The sequence below is a fragment of the Alosa pseudoharengus genome, unplaced genomic scaffold, assembly GCF_046254945.1.
Source record: "Alosa pseudoharengus isolate Yale_2024_CS ecotype anadromous, Long Island Sound unplaced genomic scaffold, YU_APseudo_1.1 YU_APseudo_1.1_scf_7, whole genome shotgun sequence".
NCBI lineage: Eukaryota > Metazoa > Chordata > Actinopteri > Clupeiformes > Clupeidae > Alosa > Alosa pseudoharengus.
In genome coordinates, this window is record NW_027468859.1 from 37,465,444 (window position 1) to 37,481,891 (window position 16,448).

Consider the following 16,448-nt stretch of genomic DNA (forward strand, 5'->3'; position numbering starts at 1 on the left):
TTGACTTAATCCTTCCATTGTACTTGTAGTTTTTGCATCCAGCTCTCGCTGCATGTGTCCACTGCCCAGTGGGACGGTTGTGCCTCTATGTGTCAGCTACTGAGTCACAGTGACACGTAGACTAGATTAGTTGTTTGTGTTCTTTGAAGATCACAAAAAAAGGCTCTTCTCTTTCAAAAGACAAGCTGGCCCAAGGTTATCTTGAATGATTAAGCATCCACTGAACTGGAGCTCTATGAACTGATTAAATATTATTGCGCACGCTTTAGCCACATCATGCACTGAACTGTATGACTGAACTTTCTGCCATAAAGCACTCGTGTGGAACTACTCTCCACCTGCTCTGAGTTTCATAGATTCAGTGTTTCATCACAATATTCTAAGTAGTATAAGTAAGTATAAGTATATATACTCTTTTGATCCCGTTAGGGGAAATTTGGTCTCTGCATTTATCCCAATCCGTGAATTAGTGAAACACACTCAGAACACAGTGAACACACAGTGAGGTGAAGCACACACTAATCCCAGCGCAGTGAGCTGCCTGCAACAACAGCGGCACTCGGGGAGCAGTAAGGGGTAAGGTGCCTTGCTCAAGGGCACTTCAGCCGTGGCCTACTGGTCAGGGGTTCGAACCGGCAACCCTCTGGCTACAAGTCCGAAGCGCTAACCAGTAGGCCACGGCTGCCCGTAAACTACTACTTCTGATTTGTACCATAATACAACCACTTAATTATTTATACTAAGTCAACTCATTTCTATAGATCATACTACAGGGCAGTGACAGTGGAGCTGTGTATTCTCCTATGAGCAGAAAGACATTTTGTGTGTAACCAGTATACTTAATTACATATAAGATGCTACATCCTGAGTCTCATAACAAGACACTGTAACAATGTGATGAGATTTTGATGTATATGCAGAACGAGACACTTAGTGACAGATTTAGAAAAGAGAAGCACTAACTGGACAAATTAGGTGGGTAGTCTGGGATGGCCTATTTAGCTGCGGATTAGCAAATTAATTAAATCACAATTAATTCATTTTAAATAAGCCAGCGCTATTTAAAGTCCTGTTTTACACAGGAGTTCTTTATGTTTGGAAATGGCATGGCATCACAAAAGTGTTTCAGGAATTGTGGGGCAGCATCAAGGAAATCAAGTTTTTGACAGATGCCACCGGCGCTGAAAGATGAATCGCTTGACTGTCAATACATTTTCTGAAGGTGTTCCTTGAAAAAAGTATGTTTAACTTACTGTCTAGAAGAATGGCAATTATTATTAGAAGACATGAGACTACCGGTTTGATTAATCTAATTTAGTCTGGGACCCACCTAGTCTCTATCCACAACATCCATAGAATACGGCTAAAAATCTAAATATGAGTTACTTACTTTATCGACTTAAAATATCTCCTATAAACTTAAAAGCCAACAATGCCTTTGTGACACTGCTACTCCTTAGCAGCCCTTAATAAGTTGACATGAATATTTCTGTGATTAGTTGCATACACATGTAATCTGATTTAATGTGGAGAGTAGTGACACCCTGCAGATGGTGACACTACCTTGCATTAATGTTGTATTAATGTTGCAGTAATGTTGTATTAACATTACCCCTACTTCACGCTGGTTCCTGGAAAAGGAAATATTGTCATGACAGCATCTGTAGCTAGCCCACGTATGCTACATTTATTACATAAATGACATTATTTATGACATAAATTACATTTGTGACTGTATCTCAATCATCCATCATAAGAACAGCATGCCTGCTCGTCAATCAGGTGTGTTGTAGGGAGATATTTACCCAATTCATCTTAAATGGTCCCTAAGTGATAGAACCAATTGGGGATACAACAGGTGCAAAATATGTGTGACAAATCAAATGTAAGATATTTAGTGAACAGTTATTTAACTATCATGTAGTAACATTGGCTACCCAGTTGCAGCTCCTCTCCCTCAAAAAGGATGAAATGAAACCTCTAGGATACATTAACACCACATGTTGGAAACCAGGCAAACAGACTCATGTGACCTGACAGGCGATTAGACCACGAATGAGGCGAGACATCGAGCAGATGCCTTGTCTCTCTTTTTCCCTTATCCCTCCCTTTTAATGACGCCATTTAGCTTTCGCGCTTCATGAAACGAGTGCTACCGCTCCCCAAACAGAGAAAACTCATCCAAACTTTAAAGTGGCAGAAAAAGCAACGAGTGCCCCAAAGCACTAATCGTTTTCTGGACGAGGAGGCAGTGTAATGACCTGAAATAAACGCCTCTCGGATAGGGGGAATGATTAATGTCAGGGGAGCAAAGCACTGAAGCCCGGCACCTGTCCTCTCAGGTGATGAAGAACACATGGGAGATGTAATGGCTCCATGGTGGTCTCTGATATAGAAAGAAAAATATGGTTTTAACTGTACAAAACATCATAAAGGCACAAATAGCCCTGATACTGGTGTCTTCGGGTTTTCACTGCACCATTCAGTATGATATATACATTAGGCATTAAAGAAAGAAACAACAAAGAAACAATACTGATTAGGGTTGACACAGTAGATCTGTGTAATTGTAGAAGATGATGAACAATGCTGTGCTGTCGTAAGCCTCTGGTCTTCATCTCAGGAAATGGGGTGCAGGAACCAGGATATCCTATGATGTCTTTTTTAACAACGTCTTAGTGACTTGCCATTCAGGTGAAATTTTTTCTAAAGCAATTTGCAGCATGACTAGACAAGGTAAAGGTAGGCTTAATTGAATAACCCAGCAAAAATGAGGGAGGCCACGCAACAGAGTGTATTCGTGCGGCATTGGTGTGCTCTGGATATTTTCTCAGGTGATGCAGGGAGAGCTCCCTATCAATCTTTTTGCAATAAAAGCTTTCAGCAATTATTGCATTATCTCATAAATGACCATTGGCTATCTTTAGGCTACTCAACCTCTGGGCAGCAGCTTTTGTCTCAGAGTAGGAGGAGACACTTCAAAGTGACTTAAGAGCCATCTGTTTATCTCTCCATCTCTCTTTTCCTGTCATCTTTTTATTATTCATGAGATAAAAGAAACACTAAAATAGCCAACTGAGTTTCTGTTTCACTCATCTATCATCAACCACTTTCAAAGGCTAAACCATTTTAAAATGGATTGTCTCTATGTCTTTTGCCTCCCCCTCTGCCTTTGATGGTCCTATGCTACCTGAGGCAGTAGAGCCAGATGCTTAACAAGACAGGGTCAATTGTTTGCTTTCATATACATTAATTGTAGTGTAAAGCCACTGTAAATGGCTGTAAGTAATAAAATAAATAATAAATATTTAGAAATAGTTAGGAAACATTTGTGTAAATAATAGATACATGTAATTTATATGTGTAAATTATATACATATTATGGTAACACTGTATAATAACTACACACAATTCATAATTTATTAAGCCATTTATATTTATTTATTAAACCATTTATAACTGTGTGAACAAATGCTTTACTGATGATAAATTATGCATTAACAAGAATTTACTAATGATGAACAAACCATTAACTAATAAGTAACAAAGGCTTAATAAATTATGAATTGTGTGTAGTTATTATAAAGTGTTACCCATGTTATTTCTGTGTGTAAATAAATAAATGTAATTAATTTGTAAATAATATATAGATGTGATTTGTGTGTGTAAATAATAAATAAAGTGATTTGTGTGTGTAAATGTGCTGCAGTGCCTCCCCCCGTGGAGCCCACGAGGAAGCCCTGGTGGGATGAGATGTGGCTGGTGCTCGGGACCGCCAGCTGTGCCTCTGTTGTCTTCCTTCTCCTCACCGCCATTGTCTGCTACAAGGCCATAAAGAGGTATGCCATGTGCACACACACACACACACACACTTGCACACACACACACACACACACACACTTGCACACACACACACACACACACACACACACACACTTGCACACACACACACACACACACACACACACACACACACACACACACACACACACACACACACACACTCGCACACACACACACACACACACACACTTGCACACACTCATACACACATACACATGCGCGCACACGCACACACACACACACTCGCACACACACACACACACACACACACACACACACACACACACACACACACACACTTGCACACACACACTCGCACACACACACACACACACACACACACACACACACACTCGCACACACACACACACACACACACACACACACACACACACACACACACAAACACACACACACACTCATACACACATACACATGTGCGCACACACACACACACACACACACACTCATACACACATACACATGCGCACACACACACACACACACACACACACACACACACACATGCGCGCGCACACACACACACACACACACACACACACACACACACACACACACATACACACACACGATTCACATACGAGAAGGGATAAGTACGTACAGAAAGATACTAACTTGTTTTGCTTGCAGTAGTAGAGAGTACTCACAGCATGTATCCATCCACACCACAGCCTTACAAAGCCTCTTGCTTCTCCTCATCAGGCTTTTGTAATCTCTTTAGGATACATTTTACAGTTTACGGGAAGATGAACATAGGGGAATGTACACTCACATATAACACCTCTGATAGCTACAGAGCTTCCATTACATCACTGCCATTACCTCTTTTTCACTCAAATTGTATCACTTGTGACCTTCAATCTACACCACATCCTTTTACCTTTTGTGTGTCCTTCTGTGTAGGTAGTGAGAGGCTCAGTAATGAAAAAATGCCTAGTTCCCCTGAAATAGTCGTCTAAAGAGGTGCCTGTAGAGAATAGTAGCCTATCATGCAGTTGCTTCACTCAGTGGAGTACACTGTGCATCCTAAGATTCACATGTCACATTGATATGCCATTGGACAATAAGCTGTTGTGGCAGGGGTACAATAGCGTAAAGACAGCGGAGGAGGATGAAGGAGCCGATGTGACGGGGAAGCGAAGGAGCACACAGAGAGGGATGGAGTCCGTATCATGGTGGAGCTGTCTGTTGCTCTTCATCATTCTCAGGGTGATCTCAATTACCAGCAGCAAGCATGAAGAGCCCTTTTTTCTATTGCCCTGTCTTCAATTATCACAAAGAACAAAAAAAGGCACATGAAAATATCTGGAATCTCTTAAATAACCACTGGTGAGATTATGCAGTACTGAGAATAAATCGCGTGAAAATAACATTAGGAATAAATCGCGTGAAAATAACATGAGAATAAATCGCGTGAAATTAACAAAATACCAAGAACACGGTGAAAATGGGCAATGCAGTGGCTTCTAGCAAAAAGGGCATTTGCTCAGCCTGCATTTCATAACCAAGCAACGCGCGCCATTTGTTATAGGAAGGGGTGCACAAGAGGGATTTATTATAGGAGGGGGTGCACAAGAGGGATTTGTTATAGGGGGGGGGGGGGGGGTGCACAAGAGGGATTTGTTATAGGGGGGGGGTGCACAAGAGGGATTTGTTATAGGGGGGGTGCACAAGAGGGATTTAATGAGGCACCGTGTCTTTACCTTTGAGAGACTTGTCTCTGCATTGTGAGGTCAGAAAGTCACCAGCACAGCATTGTTTATGGCACTGCAAAGTGGTTATCCCAGCAACTTTTACACGCAGAGGGTAGGGGGGTGGCCTTGTGGTGGTGGTGGTGGGCAGGTGCTGCTGCTTTCGCTTGCCATGTCATCAAAACACCACCAGCCGTCGTAGCATCAAACCATGGTCATTATTTATGAATTAATTTGCAGAGTCACCATGCCTGCTTCCATCTCACGGAATGACGAGAGAGAGAGAGAGAGAGAGAGAGAGAGAGAGAGAGAGAGAGGCCTTGGCTGGGTCCTGAGGGGATCAGTGTGATCGCGCTGGCACATTCACAGATGGCTTCTGATGGAGGTGTAGTTTCTACAGACACAGCTGATTTGTGGCCTGATGCTAATGCCGTGTGCCTCCTGGAGTAATGGACGGAGTCTGGAACAGGTTCACCACACCAGTCCTGTCGGCTCAATTCATTACCACGTCGTTACTTATTCATTTCCTGCAATTTAAGAGCCATTTTAAAAGTTGGGTCGAGTTTACTTGTTCCATAACCAGGAGCCCCCCCCCCCCCCCCCCCCGCCAACTAAGGTTTTTTTTAAAAACAGCATTTTTTCTATTTTACTTTTCGTGAGAGACTGTGGTTTTGTTGCGTCCATTTGGCTCAGAACTCAGGGCCCATGCACCATTAATGAGAGCAGTCAAAAGCTGTGGAACCCATGAGGTAACCTGGGAGATTTGAGGACGTCAGTAGCGTGCGGCGTGTCACGTTGGCTTGTAGGTGAGAAGGCGCCACGGCGACGGCAGAGGAGCAGAGGAGAAGGCCACGTCGTCAGGGCAAGACAGAGGAAATGACCTCGGACAGCCATGACCGCTCACATAAGCAGCTGGAAAAATAGGTCGTCTGTGATTCACTGCAGTCACGCATGTAGCTGTGCAGGTTAAATTTATGCTGGCGGAGTAGTGTTGTCATGGTGTAATAACTGATATGCCAAGTCGGTCCCAGGACCTTCAGAGAGTGATACAACACCAACACTAACACTTTCAGTCCAACAGACCAGTACGCTGTCCATATCTATTATCGTCTATTTTCGTCTATTTTCTTATATTCCTTCCTTAGTTCCCTTTTTCTTTTCTGTTTAATATGTTTATATTCATCTTATTTGTTTCAAAAACAGAAATGTCCATCAAGGCCATTTTAATCTCATTTTGAACAGTGTAATAAGGAAATAGCCTAGACTTGCCAGATACCACATCTAGCCTATGACATGGCCTGCTGTTTGTTCCATGCTACACCAGATGGAACCGCTAGTGAATTATTTCATTATGGGTGTGACTTACACATGTTTGTTGTAACAGTACCCAATGTGGTGAGATATAGACTCTCCTGATAATTTGTGGTGGCAGACATCAAGTACAGACTTTTAGGTGGTTATTTCTCCTCTGTATTTCACATAAACGCAGAATTATGCCCACACATAGCACCCACGTACTGTAGGAGTCGCCTCATTCTTTAACATGGAGCCATTACTCGCCATGCATAGAGAGTCATTCGAATTAGCCAGAGTGAATGAATTTGTAATGTGTACACATTTTTCTTTCTGTTGCTTTTTATCTCTCTGCCTCACCCCCCCCCCCCCATCTCTCTCTCTCTCTCTCTCTCTCTCTCTCTCTCTCTCTCTCTCTCTCTCTCTCTCTCTCTCTCTCTCTCTCTCTCTCCCTCTCACTCTCCCTCTCTCTCCCTGCCCTGAGAATTTGGGTGGAAGCAATGTATTCCCCAATGGGAGGCTCAGCTGGCAGCTTTTTTACCACCTAATGAGTATGCTCACTCTGCCAAGCCACAGCCACAAAAGAGAGATGTTTAATGTCCCCCTTTATATGCGAGTGGAAATCATCACTTAGCCACCGCCAATGACCTATGCAGCGGAAACGGCTCTCTGGTAAAGCCAGACGGTCAGACGGAGTTTAGCACCACAATAATCGTCCCATTCGATGGTATATAGGCACAAGTCAACGTCAGCACATCAGCATCTGCTGGCCACTGGCTTATTGTAATGAGTTTGATGGCATTAAGTGCCTTCAAGGAGAAAGAGCTTCAGTGCTGGGGCTGCCTCATACACAGACACACACACACACACACACACACTGGCTCAGCATAGAAGTGGAACAGAAGGATAGACAGGGGAGAGAGAGAGAGAGGCAGAAACAGAAGCAAACACTATTGTTATGTATTCTCTTTTTTTCATGCCCTTGTTGTCTTTGTTGTCTGCAGTGCTTTGGGGAGAGGAATTTATGTGTCACTGTGGTAAAGCGCATTAGAGCTCTCAGGCGACGAGAAATCTGAGATGGCCAGAGTGAGTGAGGAGTGAGAGAGGAGAGGAGAGGAGAAGAGAGGAGAGGGAGAGGAGAGGGGGAGGAGAGGAGAAGAGAGAGAGAGGAAAGGAGAGGAGAGGAGAAGAAAGGAGAGGGAGACGAGAGAAGAAGAGAGGAGAGAAGAAGAGAGGAGAGGAAGAGTAGAGGAGTAGAGAGGAAAGGAGAAGAGGGAGAGAGGAGAGGAGAGGAGAGGAGAGAGGAGAAGAGAGGAGAGGGGAAGAGGGAGAGAGGAGAAGAGAGGAGAGGAGAAGGGGTTGGGAAGTATGAGGCAGGGAAAATAAAGAGGGAAGTGCCCTGTGATATTTGTTCATATTTATCGCAAAACCAGAGCCTGCTAAAGAAAGGATGCTCTCATGCTTCGGGTTTGTAAGTCGTCCCAAGTGGACAGCTGTCTTGGCCGGTCCGACTCTGCCGTACTGGAGGAGACTATGAGGATCGCTTTTGTGTGTGGTGTACATGCAGTGCTGCTCAATGCTGTCGCCCAGAGTAACGCTCAGCCCTGGCCTAAAATAACTCCACTTGGACTGCAGTCACAGGGGAAATGCATAGGTGCTTGTGATGTTGGCTATGTCTGTGGTCTGCAAAGCAATTGCGTAGAGGTTCCACACGAGGCTTTAGCAGACTTAAGGACAAGGCTGGAAGTACTGTGAAGGCGACGATGTAGATTATGTGAAATTGTGTACCATGGAAGAAAATGGTGGAGATAAATCAGCAGCATAAACAGCTTTCTGTATTTATTATGTTCTGTAGGCATTCACCTCTTTCCTCCCTGTTCCCTTGCTTCTTTCTCTCCCTTCTTTCATTCTTTTCTCACATGAAAAGATAAATATTTTCTGAAAAGATAAAAATACCTGTGCCCTGGCCGTTTTCGGATCCCAGGTGCCGATGATGTGTGGGGAATATCAGACTAAGTGTGCGGTGATAGTCTCTATTTTATTTAAAGATAAATATTTTCATTTTAATTCCCCCCTTCATGATGTATGATCATGCAAATGCATTGCGTTGGCTCATGAAGAGCACTTGGAGAGCAAGCTCTTGGCTTCTCGGAGAACGGCGCCTCATGATGAGTGATCGCGCAGAAGGGAGATGGAACTGAAAGGTCAGCACCTGAGGGCTGTTTAGTGCTCTCCCACTGGCTCTCTGTGGCCCGGACGTAATTGGATGCCTGTATGGATTTGCCGAGTCAATAGCAATGAATGTGTGGCTTCTTGTGAATGCACTAGTGGAAAGAGCCCCGTTGTGTCGGCCGCTGTATTTAACTCGACCGCGGAAGACAAGACATGGGCTTTCCCAGAGAGACAACTCTGTAGCCCTGATATAGAGGGTTATAGAGTTAGACGAGGGAGGATATCGATGGCAAGGCTAAATAAATGGGAAAGATACTGTGTGTGTGTGTGTGTGTGTGTGTGTGTGTGTGTGTGTGTGTGTGTGTGTGTGTGTGTGTGTGTGTGTGTGTGTGTGTGTGTGTGCGTGTGCGTGCATGCGTGCGTGCGTGTGTATGTATGTGTGTGTGTGTGTGTATGTGTGTGTGTGTGTGCATGTACGTGCGTGAGTGTTAGTGTGTGTGCAGGCGTCTTTTCATGCCAAAACTGATTGATGCTCTCCTGCTTCACAACACCGTCTGATAACTCTTTCCCTGGTCATTTTTTGTTTTGTTACACCTTTCTTTTTGCTCTGTTGTTGTTCCGCACCTGTGCCTGCGTGTCATTTGTCAGCGAGACAGAGACACAGTGAGCAGGCCGTAGCGTAGCTTGGCTCACCTTGCCTTCTGTAGCAAAGATGATCTAAACACAAATGCTATCAGATTCAGGGTTCTTTCTCCCCGGACAGAACCCGCTGGAAAAACGTACCCTTGGTCAAGGGTTTGTTAAAGAAAGCTTAACACACACACACAAATTAAGACAAATATATTTTCTCTAATACACAGAAGGGGGAAACTGTAGCTGTCTACTTCTAAGTTTGACGTACCTGAGAAAGTGTTGATGCGGCAGATCTGGAACGCAGTTAGTGAATCTATACCCAGTCCAAACAGTGTGCTGGTACTTGTCTGGTGCACAAAACACCAGCTTCATACAGTATAACTGTAATGTGTGCCTCTACCAAATAAGGTATTTATCACCCTTTACAAATTCTCAAGCCCCATGCAGTCATTACTGTGTGTGTAAATGCCAGTGCTTGTGTGTGTGTGTGTGTGTGTGTGTGTGTGTGTGTGTGTGTGTGTGTGTGTGTGCGCGCAAGCATTAATTGTCCTCTATTTTTAAACTTTGTTTAAAAGCAAGAGGCTGTCCTCAGTTTTTGTTTAACATAGCGAGGCCACTGCTTTTGAGAGCTTCGCAAATGCCTGTGCAGTGACATGAGCTCTCAAGCTGAATTTATGTGTCTCTGTCGAGTGGCCATGACTCAGCATAACAAAGCATAAAAAAATCCAGAGACAAGGCATGATCTCATTTTCTCCATGGGAAGCCTCCATCACTGCCTCTATTACATTTGGAAGGGCTGATGCTGCGCGGAGTGTTTGCTGGTAATGACAGTAAATGCCCTTCGAGGAGCCTTGAAAGCTTCCCTCCAGAGATTTGGGGGGGGGGGGGGTCTTGTTGATGTTTATCAACCAGGCACCGACGGAGTAATGTTGCCGAAGCGCAAGCCAACATGTGTAATCTACCAAAACAAAAACACCCACAGGTGGACAGGGGCAGAGTTCGCCAGTGTCCGTAAAATGTGGAGATAATGGGGGCTTTTTGAAGCAGTTTATCTGGCCCCTGTCCTGGCCATTAGGTTTGCCTTGTCCGATGTATGCTTAATGCATTGGAGGACTTTTGTCTTGTATAAAACACTGAAATGTTGATAATATTTCCATCTGACTGTAGATGCTGACACAGGCAAGTGGCACGAGCCGCTGTCTTTCATTATTGATACCAGCTGTTATAGGATGGGAGGTGTGCCATGGTTGCCTGTTCCACCTGTGTGCAGTGTGTGTGTGTGTGTGTGTGTGTGTGTGTGTATGCGTGCGTGCGTATGTGTATTTGTGTATTTGTAAGTGATAAAAGAAATCTACCCATCTCAAAATTGGATGCCATGCATGGATGTGCGCGTGGTTTTTTTCCCCGTTGCCAACGAATGAATGAAGCCTGTGAATCTCAGAAGCTGAATGGAGCCTGCTCTCTGAAACCCCAGTGACACCACAGCAAGAACAGCCCCCCAACCCCCCCACCAACCCCCCACCTCGCTTTCCATATCTGTGTACACACTGCACTGGAGAGCCGTGGCATTAAACTTTAATGGCCAACAGCACTGTGCTGTGCAGCCACCTGCCAGATGCATACTACACCCCATGGATTATTGAGAGCTGGCCAGTGGCGTGAGGTGAAGACGTAGCCATTTTAGACCCATCTCGGCTATTCCTGGAGCGGTTTTTCTTTTTTTTTTCTTTTTTTGGGACGGTGGGGCGGGATGGGTGGGTTCCTCCACGCGTGAATGGAAACTAGCTGCCATAAGAGCAGTCTATGAATAGCGTGTTCCTTAGAATTCCCCATGCACTGGTTTTATTGTTATTCTCGGAGTGAGGAGCAACGTCCCCGGTTCACATCGGATGCGAAAAACACGCTCACCTCAGGCGCTGCTGGGCCTGTAGGCACGACACAAATGAATTAGAAATGTTGTAGTGCTTTTAATCCGCGGATCATATTATCACCTGCCTACACTGTGCAAGAGCAAGCCTGTTACGTAAAATACTTACCAGGGTTTTTTTTTTTCTCTCAGTTCACTGAAATCGGTGGAAAAAAAGTAGCAGTTGTTTAATTCTCATACACAAGGGTTTTTGTATTTAGGCTCAATGTACATATAGGCAATGTACATAGGCTCAATATGGAGTCTCGATACTCAGCTGTGTCGCTGTGTTTCTGTGATTTGCGACGATGTTCCCTGATGAGTCAGAATGGTCTGGAGACAGTTTGCCCTGAATATTCTCTCCAGAATTGTTTTTTAAGGGTTCCCTCTGTTGAAGAATTGGGACCTGCCTCTTTAAAGTATAATGGTTACCACACATCTCCAGCAAAACAGCTGTCCCATCTCTACTAATTGCTCTGTTTCAATTGGCCTCGGAATAAATGGCCACTGCTTAGCATCTCGTACTGTTTGACTGTGCGACCACTCATTTTTCTTGGCCAGAGGATGTGTTTTATCTTCCATGAGTGTTTATTTGATCAGGCATTAGCCGGCGTAAACACTATAAATCATCCTCAGAAATGTTTGTGACATCGCTGCGCAAACAACATACTTTATTGCTGTTTACACCGGCTGATGAGCGTGCTTGGGATCATGAACTAGCTCCTTTTCATAAATATTGACTCCCATCGGCTACTTGGGCTCGCCTCACTTGGATCAGCACTTGAGCTGGCTTCCTCCCATGAGAGGAAATGCCGCTTCAGAAGGAGATACTCAGGCAGCTGCTGGAGGCAGTGGCTTCGGCTCGGTCTTAGAGCCCTGAGGACCACTGAAAGGCATGCTGGGAAGTGTGGCCTGTGGACCGACCTGTGGAGGAGGACCCTGGGACTGGTGCTGCTTCTGAAACTTTCTGACTATAGAGAATAGAGGAAAACAGCTTTCTTCATCTTTACTTCTGTGTGCTCCTGTATACCTTTGGGTGTATGTATACATATGTGGGTGTATTGCTTTGACATGTGTGCCATACATCAGACATATATCTCTGCGGAATTGGCAAAAAAGAAAGAAAAGATGTTGCTACATCTTATGTTTGTCTACTAAGTGCCCGTGTCTTTCTTTGTGTTTCTGTCTTGTCTTAGTATGGGAGTGTGTGTGTCTGTGTTTGTGTGCTTGTGTTAGTATTGAAAGCAGACAAAGCATAGCAGATTCTACAGCTCTCTGGGACACATGTAGTAGTTATTGGAACATGGATGGAGGCAGGTGATTCCCAGCAGTAGCACCATTTAAAAATAGTCCCAAAGTCATTGATCCACTGGAATATGTTAGTGGTAGCTTCCTCTCACAGCATCCTTCCATTTCAAAGCCCTGGGGACCTGAGTCCTCCACACCGCCAGCAGAATGAACTACTGCTTCCCTCAGTGCTGTCAGGGTGCAACCTGATTCATATCTGAATGAGCCACATGTTGTCCATTTGATGGACTGGCATATGGATTGGGGTAATGACCTCAGAATCGCATTGCAGCCTGCAAGAGAGCCTGACAAGATGGTGAAAGTGTTGGCTGCATCAAGTCACCGTGATTTCTTGTGAGGAGTCAAGACCTTCCATCCACATTTGGTTTATTGTGGCTGTTTGTTTGTCTTGGTCAGTCTGTGGTTTTTGTGGGCTTTGTGGTCTGCCTCAGTAAAGTACTTTCTTGGCAGTGCTACAAGACTACAACTGCATATTCATCTAATGTTACAAGAACTAACAGGACATAAACCTTTGATTTAGAATATTTGTGCAATTTCTCTCTCTTTCTCTCTCTCTCTCTATCTCACTTTCATTGTCTGTCTTTCTGGTGATCCCCTTTCTGTCACTTTTCACTTTCACGCATTTCTTCACCTTTCTATCTTTAGCTTTTATTATTTTCGTTGTACACTCTGCTCCCTTTCTCCATCAATACTTCGTCCATCTATCTCTCTTTTCTTTTTCTTTCTTTTCATGTCCGTGTCCTCATGCCCTCATGCTCTCTCTCTCTCTCTCTCTCTCTCTCTCTCTCTCTCTCTCTCTCTCTCTCTCTCTCTCTCTCTCTCTCTCTCTCTCTCTCTGTCTCTCTGTCTCCATCCTCTGGGAACCCTGGAGGATTCAGGATTGTCCCCTGGTGTATAGCACATGAGGGGGGGGGGGGGGGGGGGAAGCCCCCCAGGCCCCAGGCAGTACGTACACACTCGTCGCCACGGCAGATGGTCCCTGTAGAGAATAATGATTGTCCCATCAAACCTGCCCAAGGGACTTAATCTGTTTTTATCATGATAAACAAGTGCATGCATTCATAAACATCCATAATGTATAAGAGGGACTTTTTAAAACAAGTGGAATTTTTTTGTTCTGGATGTAGTTTTGCTTTGGTTTTCTCACAGATGATTTGTATGTGCAAAAAGGCAAAAAGGCAGACAGGCACTACAGGGTCATTGTAGTGGAATGGTCTTGAGGTCTTTATACACAGACATGATTCTTGTGCTTTGCTCTTTACAGACAAAAACACTGTATCTCTGGATAAACTTCAGAGAAATACAAAATGTATACGACATTCAGCACGTAGCTGTGGAAGCGACCTTTTCAAATAATTCAGGCCCTTTTTGTGAAAGGCAAAATGACCCTTACACTTGCCCGTGAGGGACCCCAACAGTAGATGCAGCTCTTAAAAAGGTCATGTTGTTTTCATCTGCATGCTTATTTGCATCCTCTTTGTGCAACTCGCCTTTTTGAAAAAGGCAGTGACCATTCAGTTGGCCACCAGAAACCCCACAGTACCACAACTATTGGTGACCTCACATCCAAATGTTAATCCTGAAAGATTAATGTATATCTGTTGATGTATGCTGGAAATATGGCTGTTTTTATCAGTTGATGTAGTGTGTTTTTGAACAGCATACAGTTGTTATCTTTCTTAGACCTACAGTATTTTTTTTTTCAGAAGCCTCTGCTACCCTTTCCTGGTCTTTTTGATGGAGCCTTTTAGATTGTTCCGTGCTTTAATTGAATTATCTGGGACTTTGTCTCCAAGGGTTACATATCTTAGATCTCTAATCAGGAACGGACAGCAGTGGATGCTGCTGCATTTAGTGCTCCTGCCATTTGGGCTTGTGGGAAGTCATTTAAACAGGGAGATAAGTCAAGTTGATGACCTCCTCCTGCAGTGAATTACCCTGTGCCATAATGAAGGGCTGTCTCACTCCGCAGACAGAGAGAGCGAGCAACTCGTTATGCCTCCCCCAAAACCCAAACCTTACTTTGATTCATATTTGCAAATGCATGCCCGTTTAATTAAGTGCAAATTCCCAGACGCTTCCCTAATGATATCAGAGGAGAATATGAACAGCTTTTTTAGCGTGAGCACTGTGTGCACACAGAGCAATAAAAATAAGCAGAATTGACTGACAGGGCCTCTTTAGCTAATCTTGCAAACACACCTACGCAAATAAAAAAAGCAATTTACCTAATTATCCTTTAATTTTATTAGCTGCTCCAGGCCTAGTTAAGATGCTCCATATCAGGAGCCAGGTTGATGAACATCTGGGATGTAAAACCATCAGAATTATGAGCAGGTTGTTAAGAGTTTACAACATTTTCAACTCCCATCATAATAAACACGTGGGTTCAACCCTACAGGCACTGTGAACTAAGTCAAGTTCTCTTGTCAACCATCCCAAATTCCTAATGCAATCTAACACGTAACCTCTCTGTGTTTAGGAAACCACTACGGAAGGAGGAGAATGGTACGAGCCGAGGGGAGTATGCCATGAGCTCCCGGACCAAGACCACAACGGTAGAGACCAACAGCACTGGGGTATAGGGGCTGCCCCAGACATGATCACACCTGGCAATCCACTTCAACGTTACTACAGCCACACTCCCTCTCCTTGCTCTTGACAAGGTCACGGAATGGCAGAGACAATGACACTGGAATTTCTTCGGCACTCAAGCCATGCCTAGATGCCTAGAGAGAACCAGAGAATTGTATATTTATTAATATATATAAATATATATATATGAATATAAAATAGAGCTTAAAGGAAACAGGGGACTTAGACTTTGACATGCTGGACTAGGCCCCGTTGCGGGACATCACCTCAAGTTGGCGGGGGGTAGGGGATGGGGGGGTGTACTGGATGACAGCTGCCAGCGCATGGGGCAAAGCTGTCAGTCCGAATGGCACCTCAGAGATCCCCCCCTAACCCTTCCACTCCAGCCGGTGGAGAGTGGCAGCAAAATAAACGCTGGCGACAAAACAAACGCATGCACTTTCTATTAAATGCAACAACTTCTCATGGATCCTACCCTTCTCTTTCTCTCTCGCTCTCTCTCTCTCCTTCTCTTTCTCTCTCTCTCTCTCTCTTTCTCACCCTGTCTCTGCCTCTCTTGTCTCTCTTTACTGTCCTTCTTGTCCAAGGAAAGGATGGGGGTGGGCAGGAGATGCTCCTCCACCTTTTGTAAATTTCCAGGCTCCCGAAAGAGGAAGGGGATGCATCAAGCCATTGTTATCTGTGGGTGTATTTTTGACGCACGCTGATTTAAAAGTCATCACCACCCATGGAATGAGAATGATCCATGTATGCCAAATATAGAACCTTTTTTTTTTTTTTTTTAAATAACTACAGCTGGAAGAAACAATGAATTGTCAAAGAGTGTGGGTTGACTGACTATGCAATTTGAAAAGGGAGTGTGACAAGAGAGCTAGACATGTATTTTAGTAACTAGCAGACCAGGCTAGCCTCTGATGTCTGGTCACTGGTTTTGCCCTCAGCTGTGAGACTGAACAGTTATATTAGCACTGCTCAGTCTTGGTCTC

At 44.4% G+C, this 16,448-nt stretch overlaps 1 protein-coding gene across 1 annotated transcript in view; it reads left to right on the forward strand.

Annotated features, from left to right (window-relative positions):
• prima1 (proline rich membrane anchor 1) overlaps positions 1 to 16,234 on the forward strand; it is a 37,196-nt gene extending 20,962 nt beyond the window's left edge. Inside the window, exons 3-4 of the mRNA XM_076272412.1 lie at positions 3,710 to 3,839; positions 15,350 to 16,234. Coding sequence (XP_076128527.1) covers positions 3,710 to 3,839; positions 15,350 to 15,452 — 233 coding nt within the window. The 3' untranslated portion in view covers positions 15,453 to 16,234. The remainder of the gene's footprint in view (positions 1 to 3,709; positions 3,840 to 15,349) is intronic.
• The last annotated feature ends 214 nt before the right edge of the window (positions 16,235 to 16,448 follow it).